Source organism: Pseudophryne corroboree, chromosome 11 (assembly GCF_028390025.1).
Source record: "Pseudophryne corroboree isolate aPseCor3 chromosome 11, aPseCor3.hap2, whole genome shotgun sequence".
Classification (NCBI taxonomy): domain Eukaryota; kingdom Metazoa; phylum Chordata; class Amphibia; order Anura; family Myobatrachidae; genus Pseudophryne; species Pseudophryne corroboree.
Genome location: NC_086454.1, coordinates 114,856,201 through 114,882,989, shown reverse-complemented (window position 1 = coordinate 114,882,989; position 26,789 = coordinate 114,856,201). Strand labels below are relative to the sequence as shown.

At 45.2% G+C, this 26,789-nt stretch overlaps 1 protein-coding gene and 1 long non-coding RNA gene across 2 annotated transcripts in view; one reads left to right on the top strand and one right to left on the bottom strand.

The window, feature by feature from the left end:
- LOC134968664 (mucin-5AC-like) overlaps window positions 1–26,789 on the bottom strand; it is a 509,092-nt gene that overhangs the window by 219,235 nt on the left and 263,068 nt on the right. The window contains exon 28 of the mRNA XM_063944186.1: window positions 23,917–24,519. Coding sequence (XP_063800256.1) covers window positions 23,917–24,519 — 603 coding nt within the window. The remainder of the gene's footprint in view (window positions 1–23,916; window positions 24,520–26,789) is intronic.
- Window positions 1,956–24,396, top strand: LOC134969058 (uncharacterized). Its single transcript, XR_010189396.1, has 4 exons — window positions 1,956–2,032; window positions 2,601–2,785; window positions 4,094–4,227; window positions 24,297–24,396. It is a non-coding gene; the product is annotated as an uncharacterized LOC134969058 (long non-coding RNA).

The following is a 26,789-nucleotide window of genomic DNA, read 5'->3' as shown; positions in this document are numbered from 1 at the left end:
TACATCTGGGCATTATACACAGGTGCAGCATTATAAACTCCAGGAAATTTGATGAGTTTTGATCAGAGATGTGCAGAAAAGATAGGCAGGGGAGGCACTGCCTCACCTGCCATAGAGTTTACTCCAAGGTTTTGGCTATAAAAATTATTAGAATAATGCAAAGAAGATATTTCTAACAAATTATTTGTATTTTTCATCTGCTTTATACAGTCAAAACTCTGGCATAAACATTAGTATGACAGGAAAGGCTCTGCCTCACCTCACCGCATGTCACTAGAGGGGTCTGTACAGTGATATATGAGGGGAAATAACACAGTTGTCAGCTCACACTGATAAATAAGACATATAAAACTCTTTATTTTTCTTGCAGCTCACACAAGACTTAGACCTTGATTATTTGGTCCAGTTGGGATTTTGACATGCCTGACCTACAGTTTTTTGTAATTTTGACTATATATCTGTGTGTGCATGTCTTAGTCTACATACAAAGTCTGACAGAACTTGTTTTGGGAAAATTAGAAAAAATGTGTGGAGGCTAATCTTTACACAAATATACAAGTTGTGGCTTTTTAAATTATGAGTGTTATCTTTGAGACTGAGTTTACTGTACTTCTTCCTGGGCCTCCCCATTGTTTATTAGACAACCTCCCCCACCACTGATCCCTCCAGCTGTGTAGAACTCTGAACGGGATGCGGTCAAGATCCCGCCGGACAGGATCCTGGCAGTCGGAATACCGACACCTGGATCCCGACCGGCACAATCCCGACATATTCTCCCTCTACGGGTGTCCACGACACCCATTGGGGGAGAATAAATTAGTGTGCTGAGCGTAGCAAGGCACTGTGTCTGCAGCGTGGCGAGTGCAGTGAGCCTGCAAGGGGGTGCGTTGCGCTCGCCCCCCTGTCGGGATTGTGCCGGTCGGGATCCTGGTGTCGGTATTCCAACCGCTGGGATCCTGTCCGGCGGGATCTTGTACTGAATCCCTCTGAACTGTGCTTTTCTTTGTGTGCGTTGAAGATGCTCAGCAAATCTTTTTCAGTGTTCAAATTTCTATGCAATGTAGGGATCATTTAATACAGTATACATTTCCCTGGATGCCTGCTGTTCTGGTGATTTCGTACTCCACCCTGCAGTATTAACGTATTAAAACAGAACTACTATATTTAATGTGCACTGGCCCGCTTGTCAGGGCTTGCCTTACTTCTCCTACCTGTGCTATTTGTATGGCGCGACTAGGTCACCTGTATGGCGCAGCAGCAGCAACGATGAGCATGGGTACATCTATACCTAAAGTTAACTGATTAGTTTATCACAGAAGATCAGAAGACTTACAACAAGACATTCTCTGCCACCGCTGCCAATGTTTGTCAGGTTGCACCTCTGGGTGGGCCTTTCACAGATTGATGCTGTCTAAAGGCTGGAACTAAGAATAATATGCATCCTTCTCTGTCCCATCCCGCCTCTGATGCTGCCCTGTTCAGTGCTGTAAATGCTGGGTCCAATCCAAGCTCCGCCCACTCTGTATGTTATATATGTAAAGTTTGCAGGGATAGGCTGACTCTATTCCAAAGGGCCCTAGGTCTCCTTGCGTAGCTTCTTGCACTCCTTAGGGCTCCTCCTTTGAGGTAAAAAGGTAAATATTTCTGCACAACACTTAAGGTCAGTGAGAGAGCTGTCGGTACCCTTTACACCAGGCCTGTCCAACCTGTGGCCCTCCAGCTGTTGTGAAACTACACATTCCAGCATGCCCTTCCACAGTTTTAGCATTTTCTGACAGCAAAACTGTGGCAGGGAATGCTGGGAATTGTATTTTCAGTACAGCTGGAGGGCCGCAGGTTGGAGAGGCCTGCTTTACACAGTAGATAAGCAGTTGCTGAGTATCAAGCTTTCCTTTAATGCATTTAAGAGTGAAAATATCTATCTCTTCTTTCCTCCTGTTGCTCTCTGAAAGGTTCGGCAATGTTTAGTTCAAGTGACAGGTTAACCTCTGATAATTGAGACACTATCCTCTCCTACCTGGAAACAGATTGGGTAAGTACTTATATCTGAAATCTACTATATATATATATATATATATATAAGGCAAATACAACTGACTCGTTGCACAATCTCCTGAACCATAAGGCTGGACTTCTTTGCCAGTGGCAGTTGCAGAGCAGTCCATTATTCAAATAGTAGCAACTGCCACTGGCAAGGAAGTCCAGGAACAGAGCATTGTGTCCTCCCCCCTCTGCAACTTGGTATGGCTGACACCATGCATTCTTTATAGCCCTGGCTGGGTGGGCTGTCTTAACTCCTCTGTGAGGAGGGAATTCCCAATAATCATCTCACCCCTTTTAACCCCTTTGTAAGTGGAATTTTGAAAAATCCCTTCTTAGTGGGTGCCTACATCACAAAAGCAAGCTACTGTCCAAATGTCAAGTTCCTAGTCCTTATGGTTCAGTAGGTTTTGTGATGAGTCAGTGGTATTTGCCTTTTATACAGTATACAGCATATAGATATCATGTACACATATAATTTAAGTGTATTTTATATAAATGGGAAACATCTGCCTTTTCTAGTTATGATTCTGCCAATTATTACTGCTATTATTTTGAAGTTTAAAAGTTTAGAATCAACAACAGCTCTGCCACACAAAGTCTGAGATTGGGACCAAAGAGTGCTGAAGCATGAATTGTGTAAAAAGCTTCTCTCAAATGCAACACTCACTACAGAGTTCCAAACTGGGTCTGAAAGCAATGTATGCACAAGGACTGTTTGGATGAAGCCAATCTTCAGCTGGAGGTAAGCACACTGTTATTTGACTTTAGAGCAGTGGAAAGGCATAGTATGGCATGATGGATTATGCTTCACCGTCTGGCAAAATGGACAGATGAATCTGGAGAATGTTCTGCAAGAAGACAGCTTCCTGCCCAATGCATACTTCCAAATGCAAAGGTGGTAGACTAGGAAAAATGGTCTGGGGCTGTTTTTCAAGCAGCCAGTATTTACCATGCACAGAAACAATATAACCCACCCAAATCTAACACTCTCTGCACATGTTACATGTGCCCCACCTGCAATGCAACATGGTTTTGCCCAGTTGCTAACTTTTTGGTTTGCTAACAAACCTAAATACTGTAACCCCCATTATGTAGAACTTAAGGTGAGGGGATCTGGCACTGCTGGACATGAGACTCTATTTTTTAGATGATAAATTGTTCACTTCTGTGAGTGGGTCTCTAGGGCAGGGAGATACCCAAAGGGCTATGTTAAAGAAAACAAAACTATTTGTCACCCCTTTACAGTGTTTATTAGCAGATCTTCGCTTGCCTGTTTATCATCTCTCCTCATTCAGGCATGCAGAGTTTGGGTGGCTATAGCAAATGGTTTATGGGGATTGACCATTGTTCTCTGTATTGAGACAACGCTACCTTTCCTGAACTCTGTGCTCAAGATGGGCGGTCTCTTTTGCTGTCCCATGGGGTGGATTAAGTGGTTCATACCTATCAGAGTGGGTTTAACAATATATTGCTCAGTTGGGTTTTACTTTAAACCTCCCCTCTCACGTTTTTTCGATAACTGCGGTTCAGACATACTCTCTGTGCACAGTGGTATGATGCTATCCCATTATACAGTATATACATTTCCTATATGTCTTTTGTATCAGACATTCTCCAGCCAGTAGTCTATTTCTCTAAAGGACTTTATATTACTGTTAGATTTGGGAGTGAGTGGATTAAGCTCCCTTAGACAGCCTTGGAAAAAAGACTAGGGACTTTTGTCCGATTAGTACTGGAGTTTTCTAATGGGGTTCTCTTCTGTGGCCAAGGCATATGATGGTTACCAGCAGATCCAATTGTATATCTTTCACAGAGTTTATTGGATTCTAGTTTGGCTCATTTGGGTTTGGATGGTTATGCTCTGCCTCCTCTCCTAAGTATTGAGCCTCCAGAGCTGATTTGTAGCAATTGTTATAGCCCTGCCCTTACGTTTCCTTGTTGTGGTCCTGAATGGTGGAGTATGTCGATATGATTGAGATTTGAATACCTTTGTTTAACCCCTATATATGTATTTATAGCTCTTTGTTATTAATCTTTTTGTATTGCTCAGACCTGAATGGCTCCTCCTGCGCCTACGTTCCTCTCCTGATGGGCTTGGTCAATCTCGCATGAGAGGTTTATGTACTTCAAGCGGCAATGCCCCTTAAAACTTGATAGAGTTTGGGCTCTGTGAAAATCCTCCAGGTAAGCTTTGGATTCACATCCCCCCACACCTTTACTGTGTCTCTTTTTGACCCTTGGGTGTCTTTGCCTTATGTGTTCCTTATAGTAATGTCTGTTTTGAGCTGTTAAATCAATGTATTGTATTTTTTTCTTCATCCTTAAAGTCTATTGATCATCACATTGTTTTCGCCTGAACTCTCTTCTCCATCTATGCCCTGATTCCACATATATTTGTGTCTGTGCCTCAAAATGTAATTGTTGCCTCTTTTGGGATTTTTTCTTCTTTGTTGGTTTTTTCTTGTTAAAATTCAATAAAAATACTCAAAAAAATAGATGTCCCAAGTGGATCCATCCTGAGATGACACACAAATGCAAATAGCTGGAGTTTGATATAACTTTGACTCTTCCTAGAAGACCATCTTGATGATAAAATAAGTTAGAAAAGACTTCCGCTTCCCGGTTCATGGGAGCAGCAGCGTGATTGCTCAGCTCCGCTTCGTGGCCCTCAGCTAATTACCACTATCACGGCACCTTTGCCTCCACTACCCCCCGCACATTTACCTCCCTGCTCTCGGGACTCCAGATGGATAAATTTCTGTCCTCTCCACCCTCCGCTAAGCAGCAACAGCAGAGCCGCTTGGAGAAGCGCCAAGCAGAGCCTCACATGGCGGCGGGTCAAGACGCTGCGTCACCTCTCCCTGCTACTAAGAAAGCAGCGGCGCCCTCCTCAGATGAAGACCTACCACAGGTACGCAAATCCCCAGACACCCCAGCCACTTATGGAGATATAGTGGAGGCTATTAAGCATGCAATGACTCCTCTCCTAGCACAGGCAGTCACGGAGATTACCCAGCAAATACAACAGCTGCAGATCAGGGTAGGTGACACTGAACGCCGGGTTGATGCTGTCTGCCACGACTTAGCCGATGCTCAGAGTGCTATTGACAGACTCCAGAGAGATAACTATCACCTCTGGAACAAGATAGACGATAATGAAAACAGGACAAGAAGATGTAATATAAGACTAGTCAGAGTCCCTGAATCTGTAAAAGGCCCTGACCTTATGTGTTTTGTGAAAACCACTATACCTAAACTCCTGAAAATTGAATCCGAATGTTCTGATCTAATAGTGGAAAGGGTTCATAGACTTGGACCCTCCCCAAAACCGCATGACAAAAGGCCGAGGGTAGTTATCTTCAAATGTTTGAGTTACCTCCACAAACTTGCTATATGGAAGGCGTCCCGCAGAGAGCACACCTTGCTCTGGGAAGGTTCAAGGATTCGTATATTCCAAGATTTTTCGGTTGAACTTACTAAGGCACGTAAAGCGTTTTCGCCAATATGTTCCTCATTAGTGGCAGCCAAACAAAAGTTTGCCCTTATGTATCCAGCCAGGCTCCGCATCTTTATTGATGATAAACATTATGACTTTATCTCTCCTGCCGACGCTCTGGCCTTTTTGGATGAAGGATCTCAAGCAGCATATGATGACATTTCTGATTCTCCAGCGACAGCCAAAGCTTGAAGGGACATTTTCAACTTCATTCCACCTGTTTCTCCACACATCATCTCTCGTATGCTGTTCCCATCTATGTTCTGATTGCTAGTATGCTATATGACATATGTACTCTAAATAGGGGATACAAACTCTTACCTGTTCTTGGACTCTACTTACCATCTATCATATGCTGTTTTATATATAATACCATTATTCTCATACAGTTTAAGATACCTGTGACATAATATTTTAGCTACTAAAATATGTATGTGGAGTTTTTTATATAATTTGCTCCCCTCCCCCCCCCCACTCCTCCCTCTTCCCCCCTCCCCCTCCTCTACCCTCTTCATTTTATTATATGTTTTAATATTTACAAATCCTATTAGGGGTATATACACTCATGTTTTGGGCCATGGAGCCTCTGCCATGTCCCGATCGAGGATTATCTCATAGCCGCTGTCCCCGCACGGCTCTACTGATCTCTTTTTTTCATACGGTTCGGAAGTTACCTTAGTTGGAGTTTAATAACTTCTCTGCATGTTACTCATGCATCGATGTATATTGCTATACATGTTTCGTTTGTGTTTATCTCATGTCTCCCCCTACCCTCTTGTTCTTTCCCATTTATGTTTTATCCCCTTATCTAGGATAATCAGTGGCTTCTTGGAGACGTACCTCTTCCATCAGACTTTCCATTCCCTAATCCCAGGGTAACGAATGTTAAAATCGGTTCCATCAATATCGGGGGATTTCATACTCCGGCGAAGAGACGTAAGACACTTACATACCTGAATAAACTCAAATTACATATAGCTTGTATTCAGGAAACTCACCTATTAGCTGCTGAAACGGTTAAGTTGCAAATGCTTAACTGGCAGGTTCTTGCATCTGCCCCTTATAATACCAAATCTAGGGGAGTGGTAGTCCTAGCTTCCAAATCCTTACCTATAGATGAAGTTACTGTCCAAGCAGACCCAAATGGCAGATATGTAGTGGTGTCCTTCCGACTTTATACTAAAACCTACACACTCTGCAATCTATATGCTCCTAATGTTTACACTAAAACCTTTTTCAAGACCATACTTCGTATATTACTTCCTCTCTCTTCTTCCAATATTATTTTATGTGGAGATTTCAACCTTATTTCTCACCTACACTTGGATAAATCTCACCCTAAACCACGTGCACCCTCTCTCCCTAAATTAGGGGTCCCTACCCTTTTTCACTTACTGCAAATGATTGATGTATGGAAGGCTACCCACCCAACTGATAAAGGCTATACTTGCTTGTCCTCGGCACACCACACGTTTTCCAGAATAGATTACATTTCCCTCTCCAACTCGTTGTTTACTCAAGTAGTAGAATCTGACATTGAACCAATTACTATTTCAGATCATGCACTTGTATGGGTAATATTTAAAACACAGAATGAAATTTCTGACCACAAAATTTGGAGGTTCCCTGCTCACCTACACAATTCCCCGAATTTTATTTCTCATGTTCATCATTCCTGGGACGACTTTCATCTCAATAATGAAAGTAGTTTGGCCTCGGATCCTGCCTTATATTTGATGACGGCTAAAGCAGTACTAAGGGGGTCTATTATGTCTTATGAATCCCAATTGAGAAAGTCAACTTTAGAATCCTATCTTATTAAACAACAACTACTTACTGACGCATATTCTACTTACACTAGAGACCCGACACCCACGAATAGGATAAATTATCTTACGGCACAGGCTCACTTTGATGAAGTTCTTCAATCACTAACAGATAAATCTCAGTTTGTTTCCAATTTTAAATATCACCAATTTGGTAACAAGACGAGTAAATTACTCACTAATATTTTGAATGGCACCAGACCTGCTATGGCTGTCCAACCATTACTACTGCCTGATGGTTCCCACACTACATCCAATAAACAAATTACTGATGTTATGAGAACGTTCTATGCTGAACTATACTCTACACCCTATTCTTTAGATCCCTCCGGACCAAACATGGAATTGAAACACTCTTCACATATTCCTTCCTCCCTGACAAACATTTCTTTCACTCCTGTCCCTGAAGAATTTATTTTGCGACTGACTGATCCCATATCATTAACAGAAGTCCGAGACGCAGTTAAAACACTCAAGCAGGCTAAATCTCCTGGTCCTGATGGGTTTAGTGGAGATTTTTACAGGATGTTCAGTGTTAGAATTTGCCCTATTTTGGTCTCTGTTTTTAACTCTATCCTTTTCAATCATAATACCCCCCTTTATTTTAATTCAGCCATCATTAAGGTCCTTCCTAAACCTGGTAGACCACATGATTTACCTGGGTCTTATAGACCAATTTCTTTGTTAAATTCAGACTACAAAATACTAACGAAAATCCTCGCTACTAGGTTAAATCCTGTGTTGCCGCACATTATTCATCAAGACCAGACAGGTTTTATTAAAGGCAGGCACTCTGTTATAAATATTAGGAAAGTTCTAGCAGCGATCCAAGCGTTCTATGGCAAGGCTCCAGACACAGATGAAAAGATGATACTAAGTGTGGATGCAGAAAAGGCCTTCGATTTAATACTTTGGCCTCATCTGTTTACCACTATGGAACGCTTTGTTTTCCCTGCTCTCTTTATCTCCTTTATCCAGACTCTGTATAACTCTTCTTCTACCCAGATAGCATGTAATGGCTTTTTGTCCCCCCCCCCTTTCCTATTCAGAGAGGCACGAGACAAGGGTGTCCCCTATCCCCACTCCTGTTTGCTTTAGCGATCGAACCTCTAGCAATGTCACTTCGATCAGCCGCTTTGTTTAAAGGTATAACGATCGCCTCATCAGAATTAAAAGTTTCACTTTTCGCTGATGATATGCTTCTATTTATTTTGAACCCTGAAACTTCCCTCCCCGCAATCATGGACATAATATCAGCATATCATACTCAGTCTGGATACAAAATTAATGTTTCTAAATCAGATATTTTACCTATAACACCACTGTCTGCTCTAACCCAAGCCTTGCCGATAATAAATCAATTTACTATTCAGGACCACTCTATAAAATATTTAGGGATTCAAATTACCAGGAACCCACTTCAAATATACAAAGCCAACTTTACATCCTTACTTAATAAAGTTCTTTCTCAATTGGATGGATGGAATAAACTACCATTATCTCTACTAGGCAGGACAGCCGTTGTCAAAAGTATAATATTCCCTAAAATTTACTACGCTATACAAATGCTTCCTTGTACCATTACATCTCCAGATGTCCTCAAACTTAATAAAGCCGTTTCATCCTTTCTTTGGCAGAATAAAAGGCCTAGGCTATCCCTTCTGAAACTGACAAAAAACAAAAGGGAAGGTGGTTTGGGGATTCCAGATTTTCAGCTGTATTCTAGGGTTGCACAATTCCGTTATATATCAGATTGGTTATTAGAGACTTCAGACTACGTTGATAATACTCTAGAACAATCTATTTTCCTGCCGTTATCCCCAGGAGCCCTCCTTCATTCCCCAATACAACTCATCCCCCCATCAGTTCTACAGCATATACTCTTTAAAGACACATATGACAGTTGGCTTGCAATTCACAAGACTTTGCAATCTAACCACAGATACTCCCCGTTTATCCCGATATGGGGCAATCCAGCCTTCCAGCCCTCCCTGCACAACCCCGCAATCAGAGTGTGGCGTGAAAAGGGACTAAATCTAGCAACTAAACTGTTTGATCCGGGTGGTCATATTTTCTCATTTGCACACATAGTGGAACAATACGATATACCTAATTCTCACTTCTACCTATACCTTCAAGTACGCCATTACATCTCTTCCTTGCAAAATGCCTGTCAGTTTACTAAGGTTAATTCCCCTTTCGCTAATCTGCTTCGTTCTCTTCCATCCCGTAAGTTAAAATCTTCTTCCTTATACACATTACTACTTTCTCCGCGTAATAAATAAGATTTTACTCACCGGTAAATCTATTTCTCGTAGTCCGTAGTGGATGCTGGGGATTCCGTAAGGACCATGGGGATTAGCGGCTCCGCAGGAGACTGGGCACAACTAAAGAAAGCTTTAGGACTACCTGGTGTGCACTGGCTCCTCCCCCTAAGACCCTCCTCCAGACCTCAGTTAGGATACTGTGCCCGGAAGAGCTGACACAAATAGGAAGGATTTTGAATCCCGGGTAAGACTCATACCAGCCACACCAATCATACCGTATAACTCGTGATACAATACCCAGTTAACAGTATGATAACAAATGAGCCTCTCAACAGATGGCTCAACAATAACCCTTTAGTTAGGCAATTACTATATACAAGTATTGCAGACAATCCGCACTTGGGATGGGCGCCCAGCATCCACTACGGACTACGAGAAATAGATTTACCGGTGAGTAAAATCTTATTTTCTCTAACGTCCTAAGTGGATGCTGGGGACTCCGTAAGGACCATAGGGGTTATACCAAAGCTCCCAAACGGACGGGAGAGTGCGGATGACTCTGCAGCACCGAATGAGCAAACTCTAGGTCCTCCTCAGCCAGGGTATGAAACTTGTAGACTCTTGCAAAAGTGTTTGACACCGACCAAGTAACAGCTCGGCAAATTTGTAAAGCCGAGATCCCTCGGGCAGCCGCCCAAGAAGAGCCCACTTTCCTCGTGGAATGGGCTTTTACAGATTTAGGGTGCGGCAGTCCAGCCGCAGAATGTGCAAGTTGAATCGTGCTACAGATCCAGCGAGCAATAGTCTGCTTAGAAGCAGGAGCACCCAGCTTGTTGGGTGCATACAGGATAAATAGCGAGTCAGTCTTTCTGACTCCAGCCGTCCTGGAAACATATATTTTTCAGGGCCCTGACTACGTCCAGAAAAAACTTGGAATCCTCCAAGTCCCAAGTAGCCGCAGGCACCACAATAGGTTGGTTCACATGAAAACTGATACCACCTTAGGAAGGAATTGGGAACGAGTCCTCAATTCCGCCTTATCCATATAAAATACAGATAAGGGCTTTTGCATGACAAAACCGCCAATTCTGATACACGCCTGGCCGACGCCAAGGCCCACAGCATGACCACTTTCCACGTGAGGTATTGTAGCTCCACGGATTTAAGTGGCTCAACTCAATGCGACTTCAGGAAATCCAACACTACGTTAAAATCCCACGGTGCCACTGGAGGCACAAACGGGGGCTGACTATGCAGCACTCCCTTAACAAAAGTCCGAACTTCAGGCAGTGAAGCCAGTTCTATTTTGGAAGAAAATCGATAGAGCCGAAATCTGGACCTTCATGGAACCCAATTTTAGGCCCATAGTCACCTCTGACTGTAGGAAGTGCAGAAATCGACCTAGCTGAAATTTCTCCTTTGGGGCCTTCCTGGCCTCACAGCACGCAACATATTTCCACCATATGCGGTGATAATGGTTTGCGTTTACTTCTTTCCTAGCTTTAAATAGCGTAGGGATAACTTCCTCCGGAATGCCCTTTTCCTTCAGGATCCGGCGTTCAACCGCCATGCCGTCAAACGCAGCCGCGGTACGTCTTGGAACAGACAGGCCCCCTGCTGCAGCAGGTCCTGTCTGAGCGGCAGAGGCCATGGGTCCTCTGAGATAATTTCTTGGAGTTCTGGTTACCAAGCCCTTCTTGGCCAACCCGGAACAATGATTATAGTTCTTACTCCTCTCCTTCTTATTATTCTCATTACCCTGGGTAAGAGAGGCAGAGAAGGGAACACATACACCGACTGGTACACCCACGGTGTTACCAGAGCATCCACAGCTATCGCCTGAGGGTCCCTTGACCTGGCGCAATATCTTTGTAGCTTTTTGTTGAGGCGGGACGCCATCATGTCCACCTGTGGCCTTTCCCAACGGTGTACAATCATTTGGAAAACTTCTGGATGAAGTCCCCACTCTCCCGGGTGGAGGTCGTGTCTTCTGAGAAAGTCTGCTTCTCAGTTGTCCACTCCGGGAATGAACACTGCTGACAGTGCTAACACATGATTTTCCACCCATCGGAGAATCCTTGTGGCTTCTGCCATCGCCATCCTGCTTCTTGTGCCGCCCTGTCGGTTTACATGAGCGACCGCCGTGATGTTGTCTGACTGGATCAGCACCGGCCGGTGTTGAAGCAGGGGTCTAGCCTGACTTAGGGCATTGTAAATGGCCCTTAGTTCCAGAATATTTATGTGTAGGGAAGTCTCCTGACTTTTCCATAGCCTTGGAAGTTTCTTCCCTGTGTGACTGCCCCCCAGCCTTGAAGGCTGGCATCCGTGGTCACCAGGACCCAGTCCTGTATGCCGAATCTGCGGCCCCCTAGAAGATGAGCACTCTGCAGCCACCACAACAGCGACACCCTGGCCCTTAGAGACAGGGTTATCCGCCGATGCATCTGAAGATACGACCCGGACCACTTGTCCAACAGATCCCACTGGAAAATCCTTGCATGGGACCTGGCGAATGGAATTTCTTCATAAGAAGCTACCATCCTTCCCAGGGCTCGCATGCATTGATGCACCGACACCTGTATACGTATTAGGAGGTCTCTGTCTAGAGACGACAACTCCTTGGACTTCTCCTCCGGGAGAAACCCTTTTTATCCTGTTCTGTGTCCAGAACCATACCCAGGAACAGTAGACGCGTCGTAGGAACCAGCTGCGACTTTGGAATATTCAGAATCCAGCCGTGCTGTTGTAGCACTTTCCGAGATAGTGCTGCTCCGCCGAACAACTGCTCCCTGGACCTCGCCTTTATAAGGAGATCGTCCAAGTACGGGATAATTATTTCGGCCATTACCTTGGTAAATACCTCTGTGCCGGGGACCGACCAACGGCAACGTCTGGAATTGGTAATGACAATCCTGTACCACAATTTTGAGGTACTCCTGGTGAAGAGGGTAAATAGGGACATGCAGGTAAGCATCCTTGATGTCCAGTGATACCATGAAATTCTCCAGGCTTGCAATAATCGCCCTGAGCGATTCCATTTTGAACTTGAACCTTCGTATATAAGTGTTCAAGGCATTCAATTTTAGAATGGGTCTCACCGAACCGTCTGGTTTCGGTACCACAACATTTTGGAATAGTAACCCCGGCCTTGTTGAAGGAGGGGTACCTTGATTTCACCTGCTGGAAGTACAGCTTGTGAATTGCCGCCAGTACTACCTTTCACCGAGGGCAGCAGGCAAGGCTGATGTGAGGTAACGGCGAGGGGGAGTCGCCTCGAACTCCAGCCTGTATCCCTGTGATACTATTTGCAGAACCTAGGGATCCACCTGTGGGCAAGCCCACTGGTCCCTGAAGTTCCCGAGACGCGCCCCTACCGCACCTGTCTCCACCTGTTGAGCCCCAACGTCATGCGGTGGACTCAGAGGAAGCAGGGGAAGATTTTTGATCCTGGGAACTGGCTGCTGGTGCAGCTTTTTCCTTCTTCCCTGGTCTCTGTGCAGAAAGGAAGCGCCTTTGACCCGCTTGCTTTTCTGAAGCCGAAAGGACTGTACCTGAAAATACAGTGCTTTCTTAGGCTGTGAGGAAACCTGAGGTAAAAATTTTTCTTCCCAGCTGTTGCTGTGGATACGAGGTCCCAGAGACCATCCCCAAACAATTCCTCACCCTTATAAGGCAGAATCTCCATGTGCCTTTTATAGGCAGCATCACCTGTCCACTGCCAGGTTTCTAATACCCTCCTGGTAGAATGGACATTGCATTAATTCTGGATGCCAGCCGGCAAATATCCCTCTGTGCATCCTTTATATCTAAGACGACGTCTTTAATATGCTCTATGTTAGCAAACTATTATCCCTGTCTTAGAGTTTTAATATTATCTGACAGGGTATCAGACCACGCTGCAGCAGCACTATTTATGCTGAGGCAATTGCAGGTCTCAGTATATAACCTGAGTGTGTATATATAGACTTCAGGATAGCCTCCTGCTTTTTATCAGCAGGCTCCTTCAAGGTGGCCGTATCCTAAGACGGCAGTGCCACCTTTTTTGACAAACGTGTGAGCGCCTTATCCACCCTAAGGGATATCTCCCAACGTGACCTATCCTCTGGCGGGAAAGGGTACGCCATCAGTAACTTTTTAGAAATTACCAGTTTCTTATCGGGGGAACCACGCTACTTTACACACTTCATTCATTCATCTGATGGGGGAACAAAACACTGGCTGCTTTTTCTCCCCAAAAATAAAACCCCTTTTATGTGGTACTTGGGTTCATGTCAGAAATGCGTAACACATTTTTCATTGCCGAGATCATGTAACGGATGTTCCTAGTGGATTGTGTATATGTCTAAACCTCGTCGACACTGGAGTCAGACTCCGTGTCGACATCTGTGTCTGCCATCTGAGGTAACGGGCGCTTTTTTGAGCCCCTGATGGCCTTTGAGACGCCTGGGCAGGCGCGGGCTGAGAAGCCGGCTGTCCCACCGCTGTTTTACGTCATCCAGCCTTCTATGTAAGGAGTTGACATTGTCGGTTAATACCTTCCACCTATCCATCCACTCTGGTGTCGGCCCCACAGGGGGCGACATCCCATTTATCGGCCTCTGCTCCACCTCCACGTAACCTTCCTCATCCCACATGTCGACACAGCCGTACCGACACACAGCACACACACAGGGAATGCTCTGACTGAGGACAGGACCCCACAAAGTCCTTTGGGGAGACAGAGAGAGAGTATGCCAGCACACACCAGAGCGCTATATAAAGCAGGGATTAACACTATAACTGAGTGATTTTCCCCCCATAGCTGCTTGTATAAACAATATTGCGCCTAAATTTTGTGCCCCCCCTCTCTTTTTAACCCTTTGAGCCTGAAAACTACAGGGGAGAGCCTGGGGAGCTGTCTTCCAGGTGCACTGTGAAGAGAAAATGGCGCCAGTGTGCTGAGGGAGATAGCTCCGCCCCTTTTTCGCGGACCTTTCTCCCGCTTTTTTATGGATTCTGGCAGGGGTATTTATCACATATATAGCCTCTGGGGCTATATATTGTGATATATTTGCCAGCCAAGGTGTTTTTATTGCTGCTCAGGGCGCCCCCCCCCAGCGCCCTGCACCCTCAGTGACCGGAGTGTGAAGTGTGTATGAGGAGCAATGGCGCACAGCTGCAGTACTGTGCGCTACCTTGGTGAAGACTGATGTCTTCTGCCGCCGATTTTCCGGACTCTTCTTGCTTCTGGCTCTGTAAGGGGGCCGGCGGCGCGGCTCCGGGACCGAACATCAATGGTCGGTTCCATGCGGTCGATCCCTCTGGAGCTAATGGTGTCCAGTAGCCTAAGAAGCCCAAGCTACCACCAGTTAGGTAGGTTCGCTTCTTCTCCCCTTAGTCCCTCGCTGCAGTGAGTCTGTTGCCAGCAGATCTCACTGTAAAATAAAAAACCTAAAATATACTTTCTTTCTAGGAGCTCAGGAGAGCCCCTAGTGTGTATCCAGCTCAGCCGGGCACAAGAATCTAACTGAGGTCTGGAGGAGGGTCTTAGTGGGAGGAGCCAGTGCACACCAGGTAGTCCTAAAGCTTTCTTTAGTTGTGCCCAGTCTCCTGCGGAGCCACTAATCCCCATGGTCCTTACGGAGTCCCCAGCATCCACTTAGGACGTTAGAGAAACAAAGGTGTTTTGCCTCTGTTAGAATCTTGGAAAAAGGATATACCGGATATTGATGGAACTCCACAATTATTGCAGCACTACTCCAAAACTGTCCATTTTACATTCTGCATATCTCCAGGAAACACATTTTAAAACCATCCATAGGATATATATAGCACCAGCACAAAGGAAATATATTGATTCCTCGGAATCTGGATCATGCCCTAAATGTAGAATGGCTAATGCTAAATTCTTCCATTGCTTTTGGACTTGCTCCAAAAACTCAGTTTCTGGCATAAGGTTCTTTCCTTCCTTAATGCTACACTAAACCTATCCCTTACCCCCCATCCTCTAGCCTGCATTTGTCTTAATTTCTCGCACTGGGCTTTAACTCCGCAACAGAAACATGCTATCCCCTTACTAACGGTAGCTTTGACTTTAGCTAAAAAACTTATCCTAACTTATTGGACCAAGAAGCATGCCCCCTTGATCCAAGAATTGAAAACAAGACTATTGCAGTTGTTATATTTTGATAAAAGGGCACTCTCTCTTAACCCAGGCTATCGAATATCAAAATTCAATGACAAGTGGGGACAGTTTATAGCTTCCTTGGATGTCAAATTACAATCAAGCATATTAATGGCTGTACATCCTGATGCCTAAACAGCTTAATATTGTGCTGGAAACAGATTACTCTTATATGGGTTAGATATTTGAAATGTATGTCCCAAGTCCCCATTTTGCTGTATCTTAGGTTACCATCTTTTGTTGCTAGAGCTCTGCTCAAGTTCATCCCCTTACCCATCTCCTTCCCACTTACCTCCCATGTCTGCGTCTCCCCCCATATTATGTTCTTAACTGAATTTGTGGATATTATTCTTCTTGTCTCACTGTAACTGAGTCTTTTGCTTCCAATAGGGTTGGAATTAACTATAGATACTGTACCAGTTATAGATAAATTTAATGCTCTTTACCCTACACTGAATTTTATATTTACATAGACTGTGAGTATAAATGCTTTATGCATTAACCTAATTCTAAATTGTCTAAAATTATAAAATTGTTTATATGCGTTTAAGTTGTTGTACTGGCCAGGAATATACTCATTTCCAGCCACGTTCCTTTATTATTCCTGAAACATTGTATTCCATACATATAGTCATGTAGATGACATTACTCAGTTTAAATGAATATATTGTGATTTTATATCTTATCTCAAACTGTGAAAACCTAATAAAGCTTTGAAACTAAAATAAGTTAGAAAAAATTGCTCCCACATTGCGTCCATGGCAAAAACTGTGTATATCATTACCCATACAGTATGCAGCGTTTTACACATATCTGCAGACACACCGCCCCTATGCATACCTTCGGCGTGGTACCCATAATCATTATGGGTGCACACTTGTACAGCACTAGTCGCTATGCAAAAAAACACATCTGCGTATTAATGCATACATATTTTTTAAACTCGACATGCCTACTTTTCAGTCTACACATCCACACTGAATTTAGCTTGCAGGTATGCGAGAAAGTCCAGTTATGCTCCTTCAGTCACACATGGAGATGTATGACTATGACAATTTATGGGTCTATTATACTGTAGGTGCTTGTAAGAGAGGGTCTAATCTAGACAAGGATAAATAACACATAATTCCTCCAGCACACTGCAATGGACCAGGAAAAATAAGATTTTACTTACTGGTAAATCTATTTCTCGTAGTCCGTAGTGGATGCTGGGGACTCCGTAAGGACCATGGGGAATAGACGGGCTCCGCAGGAGACAGGGCACTTTAAGAAAGAATTAGGAATACTGGTGTGCACTGGCTCCTCCCTCTATGTCCCTCCTCCAGACCTCAGTTAAGGAAACTGTGCCCGGAAGAGCTGACAGTACAAGGAAGGATTTTGGAATCCAGGGTAAGACTCATAACAGCCACACCAACCACACCGTATAACTCGTGATAACCTTACCCTGTTAACAGTATGAACAACAACAGAGCATCAGATAAACCTGATGCAACCATAAAATAACCCTTATTTAAGCAATAACTATATACAAGTATTGCAGAAGGAGTCCGCACTTGGGACGGGCGCCCAGCATCCACTACGGACTACGAGAAATAGATTTACCGGTAAGTAAAATCTTATTTTCTCTAACGTCCTAGTGGATGCTGGGACTCCGTAAGGACCATAGGGATTATACCAAAGCACCCAAACGGGCAGGAGAGTGCAGATGACTCTGCAGCACCGAATGAGCAAACTCAAGGTCCTCCTCAGCCAGGGTATCAAACTTGTAGAACTTTGCAAAAGTGTTTGAACCTGACCAAGTAGCAGCTCGGCATAGTTGTAATGCCGAGACCCCTCGGGCAGCCGCCCAAGAAGAGCCCACCTTCCTAGTGGAATGGGCTTTAACTGATTTTGGCAGCGGCTATCCAGCCGCAGAATGAGCATGCTGAATCGTGTTACAGATCCAGCGAGCAATAGTTTGCTTTGAAGCAGGAGCACCCAGCTTGTTGGATGCATACAGGATAAACAGCGACTCAGTTTTCCTGACTCTAGCCGTTCTGGCTACATAAACCTTGAAAGCCCTGACTACGTCCAGTAACTCGGAATCCTCCAAGTCACAAGTAGCCACAGGCACCACAATAGGTTGGTTCATATGAAAAGATGACACCACTTTTGGCAGGAATTGCGGACGAGTCCGCAATTCTGCCCTATCCATATGGAAAACCAGATAGGGGCTTTTATGTGACAAAGCCGCCAATTCTGACACACGCCTCGCCGAAGCCAAGGCTAATAGCATGACCACCTTCCACGTGAGATATTTTAACTCCACGGTTTTAAGTGGCTCAAACCAGTGTGATTTCAGGAAACTCAACACCACGTTAAGATCCCAAGGTGCCACTGGAGGCACAAACGGGGGCTGAATATGCAGCACTCCCTTTACAAACGTCTGAACTTCAGGCAGAGAAGCTAGTTAATTTTGGAAGAAAATTGATAGGGCCGAAATCTGGACCTTAATGGACCCCAATTTTAGGCCCAAAGTCACTCCCGACTGTAGGAAGTGAAGGAAACGGCCCAGCTGGAATTCCTCTGTAGGGGCATTCCTGGCCTCACACCAAGCAACATATTTTCGCCATATACGGTGATAATGTTTAGCCGTCACGTCTTTCCTAGCCTTTATTAGCGTAGGAATAACCTCATCCGGAATCCCTTTTTCTGCTAGGATCCGGCGTTCAACCGCCATGCCGTCAAACGCAGCCGCGGTATGTCTTGGAACAGACAGGGCCCCTGCTGCAACAGATCCTGCCTTAGAGGCAGAGGCCATGGGTCCTCTGTGAGCATTTCTTGCAGCTCTGGATACCAAGTCCTTCTTGGCCAATCCGATACAATTAGTATTGTTCTCACTCCTCTTTTTCTTATGATTCTCAGTACCTTGGGTATGAGAGGAAGAGGAGGAAAAACATAAACCGACTGGAACACCCACGGTGTCACTAGTGCGTCTACAGCTATCGCCTGAGGGTCTCTTGACCTGGCGCAATACCTCTGTAGTTTTTTGTTGAGGCGGGATGCCATCATGTCCACCTGTGGAAGCTCCCACCGACTGGCAATCTGCGCGAAGACATCTTGATGAAGTCCCCACTCTCCCGGGTGGAGGTCGTGCCTGCTGAGGAAGTCTGCTTCCCAGTTGTCCACTCCCGGAATGAACACTGCTGACAGTGCTCTCACGTGATTCTCTGCCCAGCGAAGAATTCTGGTGGCTTCCGCCATCGCCACCCTGCTCCTTGTGCCACCTTGGCGGTTTACATGAGCCACTGCGGTGATGTTGTCTGATTGAATCAGCACCGATTGGTCGCGAAGCAGGGTCTCCGCTTGACTTAGAGCGTTGTATATGGCCCTTAGTTCCAGGATATTGATGTGAAGGCTAGTCTCCTGACTTGACCACAGACCCTGGAAATTTCTTCCCAGTGTGACTGCCCCCCACCCTCGGAGGCTTGCATCCGTGGTCACCAGGACCCAGTCCTGAATGCCGAATCTGCGACCCTTGAGAAGGTGAGCACTCTGCAGCCACCACAGAAGAGACACCCTGGCCCTGGTGGATAGGGTGATCAGCCGATGCATCTGTAGATGCGATCCGGACCACTTGTCCAACAGATCCCACTGAAAGGTCCTCGCATGGAACCTGCCGAAGGGAATGGCCTCGTATGACGCCACCATCTTTCCCAGGACTTTCGTGCTGTGATGCACCGACACCTGTTTTGGTTTTAAGAGGTCTCTGACCAGCGTCATGAGTTCCTGCGCCTTCTCCGTCGGGAGAAAAACCTTCTTCTGGTCTGTGTCCAGAATCATGCCCAGGAAGGGCAGACGCGTCGTAGGAATCAGCTGCGACTTTGGAATATTCAGAATCCAGCCGTGCTGTTGTAACACTTCCCGAAAGCGTGCTACGCTGATCAGTAACTGCTCTCTGGACCTCGCCTTTATGAGGAGATCGTCCAAGTATGGGATAATTGTGACTCCTTGCTTTCGCAGGAGCACCATCATTTCCGCCATTACCTTGGTAAATATTCTCGGTGCCGTGGAGAGACCAAACGGCAACGTCTGGAATTGGTAATGACAATCCTGTACCATGAATCTGAGGTACTCCTGATGAGGTGGATAAATGGGGACATGCAGGTAAGCATCCTTTATGTCCAGAGACACCATAAAATCCCCCTCTTCCAGGCTTGCAATGACCGCTCTGAGCGATTCCATCTTGAACTTGAACCTTTTCAGGTAAATGTTCAGGGATTTTAAATTCAAAATGGGTCTGACCGAACCGTCCGGTTTCGGTACCACAAACATAGTGGAATAGTAACCCCTTCCCTGTTGAAGGAGGGGAACCTTCACCGCCACCTGCTGGAGATATAAATTGTGAATTGCCGCTAACACTATTTCCCTCTCCAAGGGGGAAGCTGGCAGGGCCGATTTGAGGTAACGGTGAGGGGGCATCACTTCGAATTCCAGCTTGTATCCCTGAGACACAATCTGCATAGCCCAGGGATCCACCTGTGAGCGAACCCACTGGCGACTGAAATGTCGGAGACGCGCACCCACCGATCCTGGCTCCACCTGTGGAGCCCCAGCGTCATGCGGTGGGTTTAGTGGAAGCCGGGGAGGACTTCTGTTCCTGGGAACTAGCTGTATTGTGCAGCTTCTTTCCTCTACCCCTGCCTCTGGCAAGAAAGGACGCACCTCGGACTTTCTTGCCTCTTTGTGATCGAAAGGACTGCATTTGGTAATACGGTGCTTCCTTAGGTTGTGAGGGAATATATGGCAAAAAATTTGACTTCCCAGCCATAGCTGTGGAAACTAGGTCCGAGAGACCGTCCCCAAACAATTCCTCACTCTTATAAGGTAAAACCTCCATGTGCCGTTTTGAGTTGGCATCACCTGTCCATTGCCGAGTCCACAGGACCCGTCTGGCCGAAATCGACATTGCATTTATTCTAGAGCCCAGTAGGGTAATATCCCTCTGGGCATCTCTCATATACAGGACAGCGTCTTTTATATGCCCCAGGGTCAGTAATATAGTATCCTTGTCCAAGGTATCAAGTTCCTCAGATAAAGTATCTGTCCATGCTGCGACAGCACTACACATCCAGGCCAACGCAATTGCCGGCCTTAGCAGAGTACCTGAATGTGTATAAATGGACTTCAGGATCCCTTCCTGCTTTCTATCCGCAGGATCCTTTAGGGTGGCCGTATCCTGTGACGGCAGGGCTACCTTCTTAGATAAGCGTGTCAAAGCTTTGTCTGCCCTAGGGGAGGATTCCCTGCGTAACCTGTCCGTTGGCGGGAAAGGATACGCCATAAGCAACCGTTTGGAAATCTGCACTTTCCTATCTGGAGATTCCCAAGCTTTTCACATAACTCGTTTAATTCATGTGAAGGGGGAAAAGTCACCTCATGCCTTTTTTCCCCAAACATATAAACCCTCTTGTCAGGGACTGGATTTTCCTCTGAGATGTGTAATACATCCTTCATTGCTATAATCATGTAGCGGATGGCTTTAGCCATTTTAGGCTGCAGCTTTGCATCATCGCCATCGACACTGGAGTCAGAATCCGTGTCGACATCTGTGTCAACTATTTGGGATAGTGGACGCTTCTGAGACCCTGACGGCCTCTGCGTTGTAGGGTCAGGCATGGGTTGAGACCCTGACTGTCCCAAGGCTTCAGCTTTATCCAACCTTTTATGCAAGGAATTAACATTATCATTTAAACCCTTCCACATATCCATCCAATCGGGTGTCGGCGGCGATACCACATTCATCTGCACCTGCTCTGCTTCCACATAGCCTTCCTCATCAAACATGTCGACACAAGCGTACCGACACACCACACACACAGGGGATGCTCTATTTGAGGACAGAACCCCCACAAGGCCCTTTGGAGAGACAGAGAGAGAGTATGCCAGCACACACCCCAGCGCTATATGACCCAGGAATTACACAGTAACTTAGTGTTTCCCAGTAGCTGCTGTATACACTGATTTTGCGCTAAATTTATGTGCCCCCCCCCCCCCCCCCCCTCTTTTTACACTCTTTCTACCGTGATTCTGCAGGGGAGAGCCTGGGGAGCTTCCTCTCAGCGGAGCTGTGGAGAGAAAATGGCGCTGGTGAGTGCTGAGGAAGAAGCCCCGCCCCCTCAGCGGCGGGCTTCTGTCCCACGATTTGTGTACAATAATGGCGGGGGCCCATGCATATATACAGTGCCCAACTGTATATATGCTCTTTTATGCCAAGAGGTACTTAATTGCTGCCCAGGGCGCCCCGCCCTGCACCCTACAGTGACCGGAGTGTGCGGGTGTAATGTGGGAGCAATGGCGCACAGCTGCAGTGCTGTGCGCTACCTCATATGAAGACTGGAGTCTTCTGCCGCCGCTTTCGAAGTCTTCTTGCTTTTCACGCCGGCTTCTGGCTCTGCGAGGGGGACGGCGGCGCGGCTCTGGGATCGGACGACCAAGGGTGCGTTCCTGTGTTCGATCCCTCAGGAGCTAATGGTGTCCAGTAGCCTAAGAAGCATGACCTATCCACAGTGAGTAGGTCTGCTTCTCTCCCCTCAGTCCCACGTAGCAGAGAGTCTGTTGCCAGCAGATCTCTCTGAAAATAAAAAAACCTAACAAAATACTTTCTATTCAGCAAGCTCAGGAGAGCTCACTAAAGTGCACCCAGCTCGTCCGGGCACAGATTCAAACTGAGGTCTGGAGGAGGGACATAGAGAGAGGAGCCAGTGCACACCAGTATTCCTAATTCTTTCTTAAAGTGCCCTGTCTCCTGTGGAGCCCGTCTATTCCCCATGGTCCTTACGGAGTCCCCAGCATCCACTAGGACGTTAAAGAAAGAGAGTTACGCCCTATATGATAATAGAAATGCAAAAATCTCAGTAACATATACAGTATTTGCAAAGATATGATTAATCCACCAGCCACTTAGCATTACTGCCTCACAGCACTGAGGTCATGGGTTCGATTCCCACCACAGCCCTGTGTGGAGTTTGTATATTCTCCCTGTACTTGCATGGGTTTACTCCAGGTACTCTGGCTGGTTTCCTCGCATAACCCAAAAATGTACTGGTGGGTTAATTAGCTCTCAAATATTAACACTAGCATGTAAGAGTGTGTGTCTACATAGGCAGACTAAATGGGCCAAGTGGTTCTTATCTGTCATCAAAATCTATGTTTCTATGTTATGGTGGTCCTAACACTACAGATAATAGTGCACACAGACATTTGTATATTGCTACATGATAACATCACACGCATATATATTTCTAAATTGAGAGAGGCATGCATGGGATCAGTAGTTAGAGTGTATGCTGGTCCTTGTAGTGTCATTTGGAGGTTCTTGGGGTGCCTCCAGATGAGAAAGCTCTCAATATACTGTAGAAATATTTAAATATTTGTGCTATTACCAGGTACCAATACACAAATGTATGAACCAGAGTGGGTACTATTATCATGTAGTTTTAAGACAATCATAATAACTTCTTCGAAAATATATGTAACGTAGATGTCTGTAATTGTACTATAATATACTGTAAGTGTAAACTAAAATGTATGTTCATTATAGCATGCTTGTGCAGTTATAGTTTTGAGCATACTGTATGCTCCGCCAATGAACTTCCGTACAACACATTATAAACCCTATTGTCACATAACATCTAAAATGTAAAACTTTGAATCATTGCTTGATTAAGCATGATACTGTACTTCGGGGATGTTATTCAGGTTTGTTAGCAAACCAAAAAAGTTAGCAATTGGGCAAAACCATTTTGCACTGCAGGTGGGGCAGATGTAACATGTGCAGAGAGCTTTCGATTTGGGTGGGTTATTTTGTTTCTGTGGAGGGGAAATACTGGCTGCTTTATTTTTACACTGCAATTTAGATTTCAGTTTGAACACACCCACCCAAATCTAAATCTATCTACACATATTACATCTGCCCCACCTGAAGTGCAATATGGTTTTGCCCAATTGCTAATTTTTGGGTTTGCTAACAAACTTGAATAAGGCCCTTTATCTTTCAATTAGAGTAGCTTTTTTTATTTTCGATACAGTGTTTAAACCTTGTATGGGCAAAATAAAATTTGAATTCCATTTAATTCTTACGTGTAGTTGGAGATGTAGTCTTTGTAGACGTAGAAGGTGTTGAAGTTTCTGGTATAGTTGTTAACTTGGGAGTTGTTGTTATTTCTGGAGTAATTGTTACAGTGGTTGTTGGTGATGTAGATACCAATGTTGTTGTACTCTGAGTTGTGGTTGTTGAGGCCTTTGTAGTGGTGGGAGTAGTTGTCTCTGGAGTAGTTGCAGTCGTAGTAACCGTGGTTGTTGGTGTTGTTGTTAGTGATGTTGTACTCTGAGTTGTGGATGTTGTGCTTGTGTAAACTGTTGTAGTTAAGCAGTAATCTGGGAGAGGAATACAGCAGTATACACTTATCTCATAGTTATAACACACAGGTGTAACCGTATCTTGGTCTTTGTTGTTACAGATGAGCCCATAGGAGACGTCACATGTCAGATTCTGCCCCAAGTCATTCAGTGGTATATCTGGGAAATTCACTGCTCTGCAGGAAATATTCTCTGGCTTCTCACACAGGTGATATCCAGCATTCCTGATGTTCTCATAGGTTTCATAATCTCCTCCATTCGGATTAAATTCAGGATAACTCACGTCATACCAAACTGACCAGGAGCACTCAGGGACACAGGAAGCTAAAAAAAAATATATATGTATCAGATATATTTATAACTGTGTATGTGAAATTGTATACACCAAATGAGGGCAGAGTCATCACTAAGGGGTGCAGGGAGTGCACCAGGGGGTGATGCCAGCTCCTTCTCAGTGCTCCGGGAGTCGGGTGCTGCACTATGGTACTCCCAGATCCTGTCACTGAGGAGGAGCTGACAGTGCAGGCAGAATCTCCAGGGGCAGCCTAGTATCTACAGGAATGCTAGGTATGCCCCCGGAGTGATGAAAGAGGGGTCATGTCAAAAAGCCAGACCCCTTTCCACAAAAGATACAGCCTTTCAGGTTGCACACGCCTTAGGCATCTGGGTGGGCTACTTTAGCGCACCACTTGTCACTGCCACCATTGACACCACTGACTGAGGACACTAATTGAGTATATCTTTTGCAATTTAAGGGGGTTATTCAGTACAGATTGCAAATTCTATTAAAAAGCAGAATCTGCAATCCTTTCTTTTTCATGCTGAAGGCTGCCCATCGCAGGGCAAGGCCGCCGGCATGCAGAATGGCCTGCCCAGTGGCAATTTAATTGTGGTTGCAGCAACTGTGGATGGCATAGCTAGTCTGCGTATGCAGAGGGTCAGCCGCCATTTTTTTCATGAGAGCGTTATGTGTGATGTCACGCAGCCGCACCAAAAATCCACCGTGCTGCCTCCTGCAACACTCCGTTGGCGCTCCATGCCCGCCTCTGCCTGTCAGAGGCGTTTGCAGCCAATGCGATCAGATCACTGTGCACTGGCGCCGCTGACGGGGTTATTGCTGTCGATGCGACCTGAATAACCCCATAAAACCATAGAAAGTGTACATGCAAGAAAAATAGAGGATACATGTTATGTTTCAGTTAATGCAGATATGTATGCATTACAAACAACATATGATAGCAGTGAAATAGAATGCTACTGTGGTCTGTGATATGTACAGTAAGTTTAAAAACACATTACAACTGTAAACTATTTTAAGATAAAACGTGATCCTGTATTATACTCAGTGGGTGATTCTCATATTTTTATAATTTTGGTTGCATTGCAAAAAATGTAAGTATTACTGCAGTTAAAGTAACATCTGAAAAATCATACAGCACCTTCAACAAAGGGATATTAATTGAATTCCACTCTATATACTGTATGCACTGTATTATAATGTCATATGCACAATACTTTAGCAATTTGATTTTTAAATGTATGAATTAATAATATTGTTATTTTTAAACTGTTTTTTTTTTTAAATATATGTATATTCGACTTGATCTGACTTCCATTACCAACTGACATTTAGGGGTAAATTTACTAAAATTCGTATTTTTCCGAATGAGGTTAAAGTTCAAACACGAATGACATCGAAAGTGTAAAATTGCAACTTTTTGAATTTATTACGACTAATTTACTAAGCTGTCGTATTCTGCATTTTCGTATTTTCCGATGTCGATGTCATTCGTATTTTTTGGCAGTGTTTTACGGGAATGAATTGTAAAACACTGCCAACATTAACACAATGAATCTCGGCCGGATCTGTGCGATCCGTGCTGGGCTTCATTGTGCACCTTTCGTAAAAAGAAGAACATTGTTAAAATTAAAAAAAAAAAAATGCGTGGGGTCCCCCCCTAAACAAAACCAGCCTCGGGCTCTTTGAGCCGGTCCTGGTTCACAAAAATATGTGGAACAAAATGACCGGGGTTCCGCCATATTTCATAAACCAGCACCGGGCTCTGCGCCTGGTCCTGGTTCCAAAAATACGGGGGACAAAAAGCATAGGGGTCCCCCGTATTTTTGAAACCAGCACCGGGCTCCACTAGCCAGGTACATAATGCCACAGCCGGGGGACACTTTTATATTGGTCCCTGCGGCCCTGGCATTACATACCCAACTAGTTACCCCTGGCCGGGGAACCCTGGAGGAGTGAGAGCCCCTTAAATCAAGGGGTCCCCCCCCCTCCAGCCACCCAAGGGCCAGGGGTGAAGCCCGAGGCTGCCCCCCCCATCCAAGGGCGGCGGATGGGGGGCTGATAGCCTTTTTGTAAAAATGTGAATATTGTTTTTAGTAGCAGTACCCCAATAAAAACAGGAGACACACACCTTGAAAGTATAAGTTTATTACATACATGCACACCTACATACATACATACTTACCTATGATCACACGAGGGTCGGTCCTCTTCTCCATGTAGAATCCATGGGGTACCTGTGGAAAAATTTTTACTCACATAATCCAGTGTAGATCGGTCCTCATCTGTTCTTTGT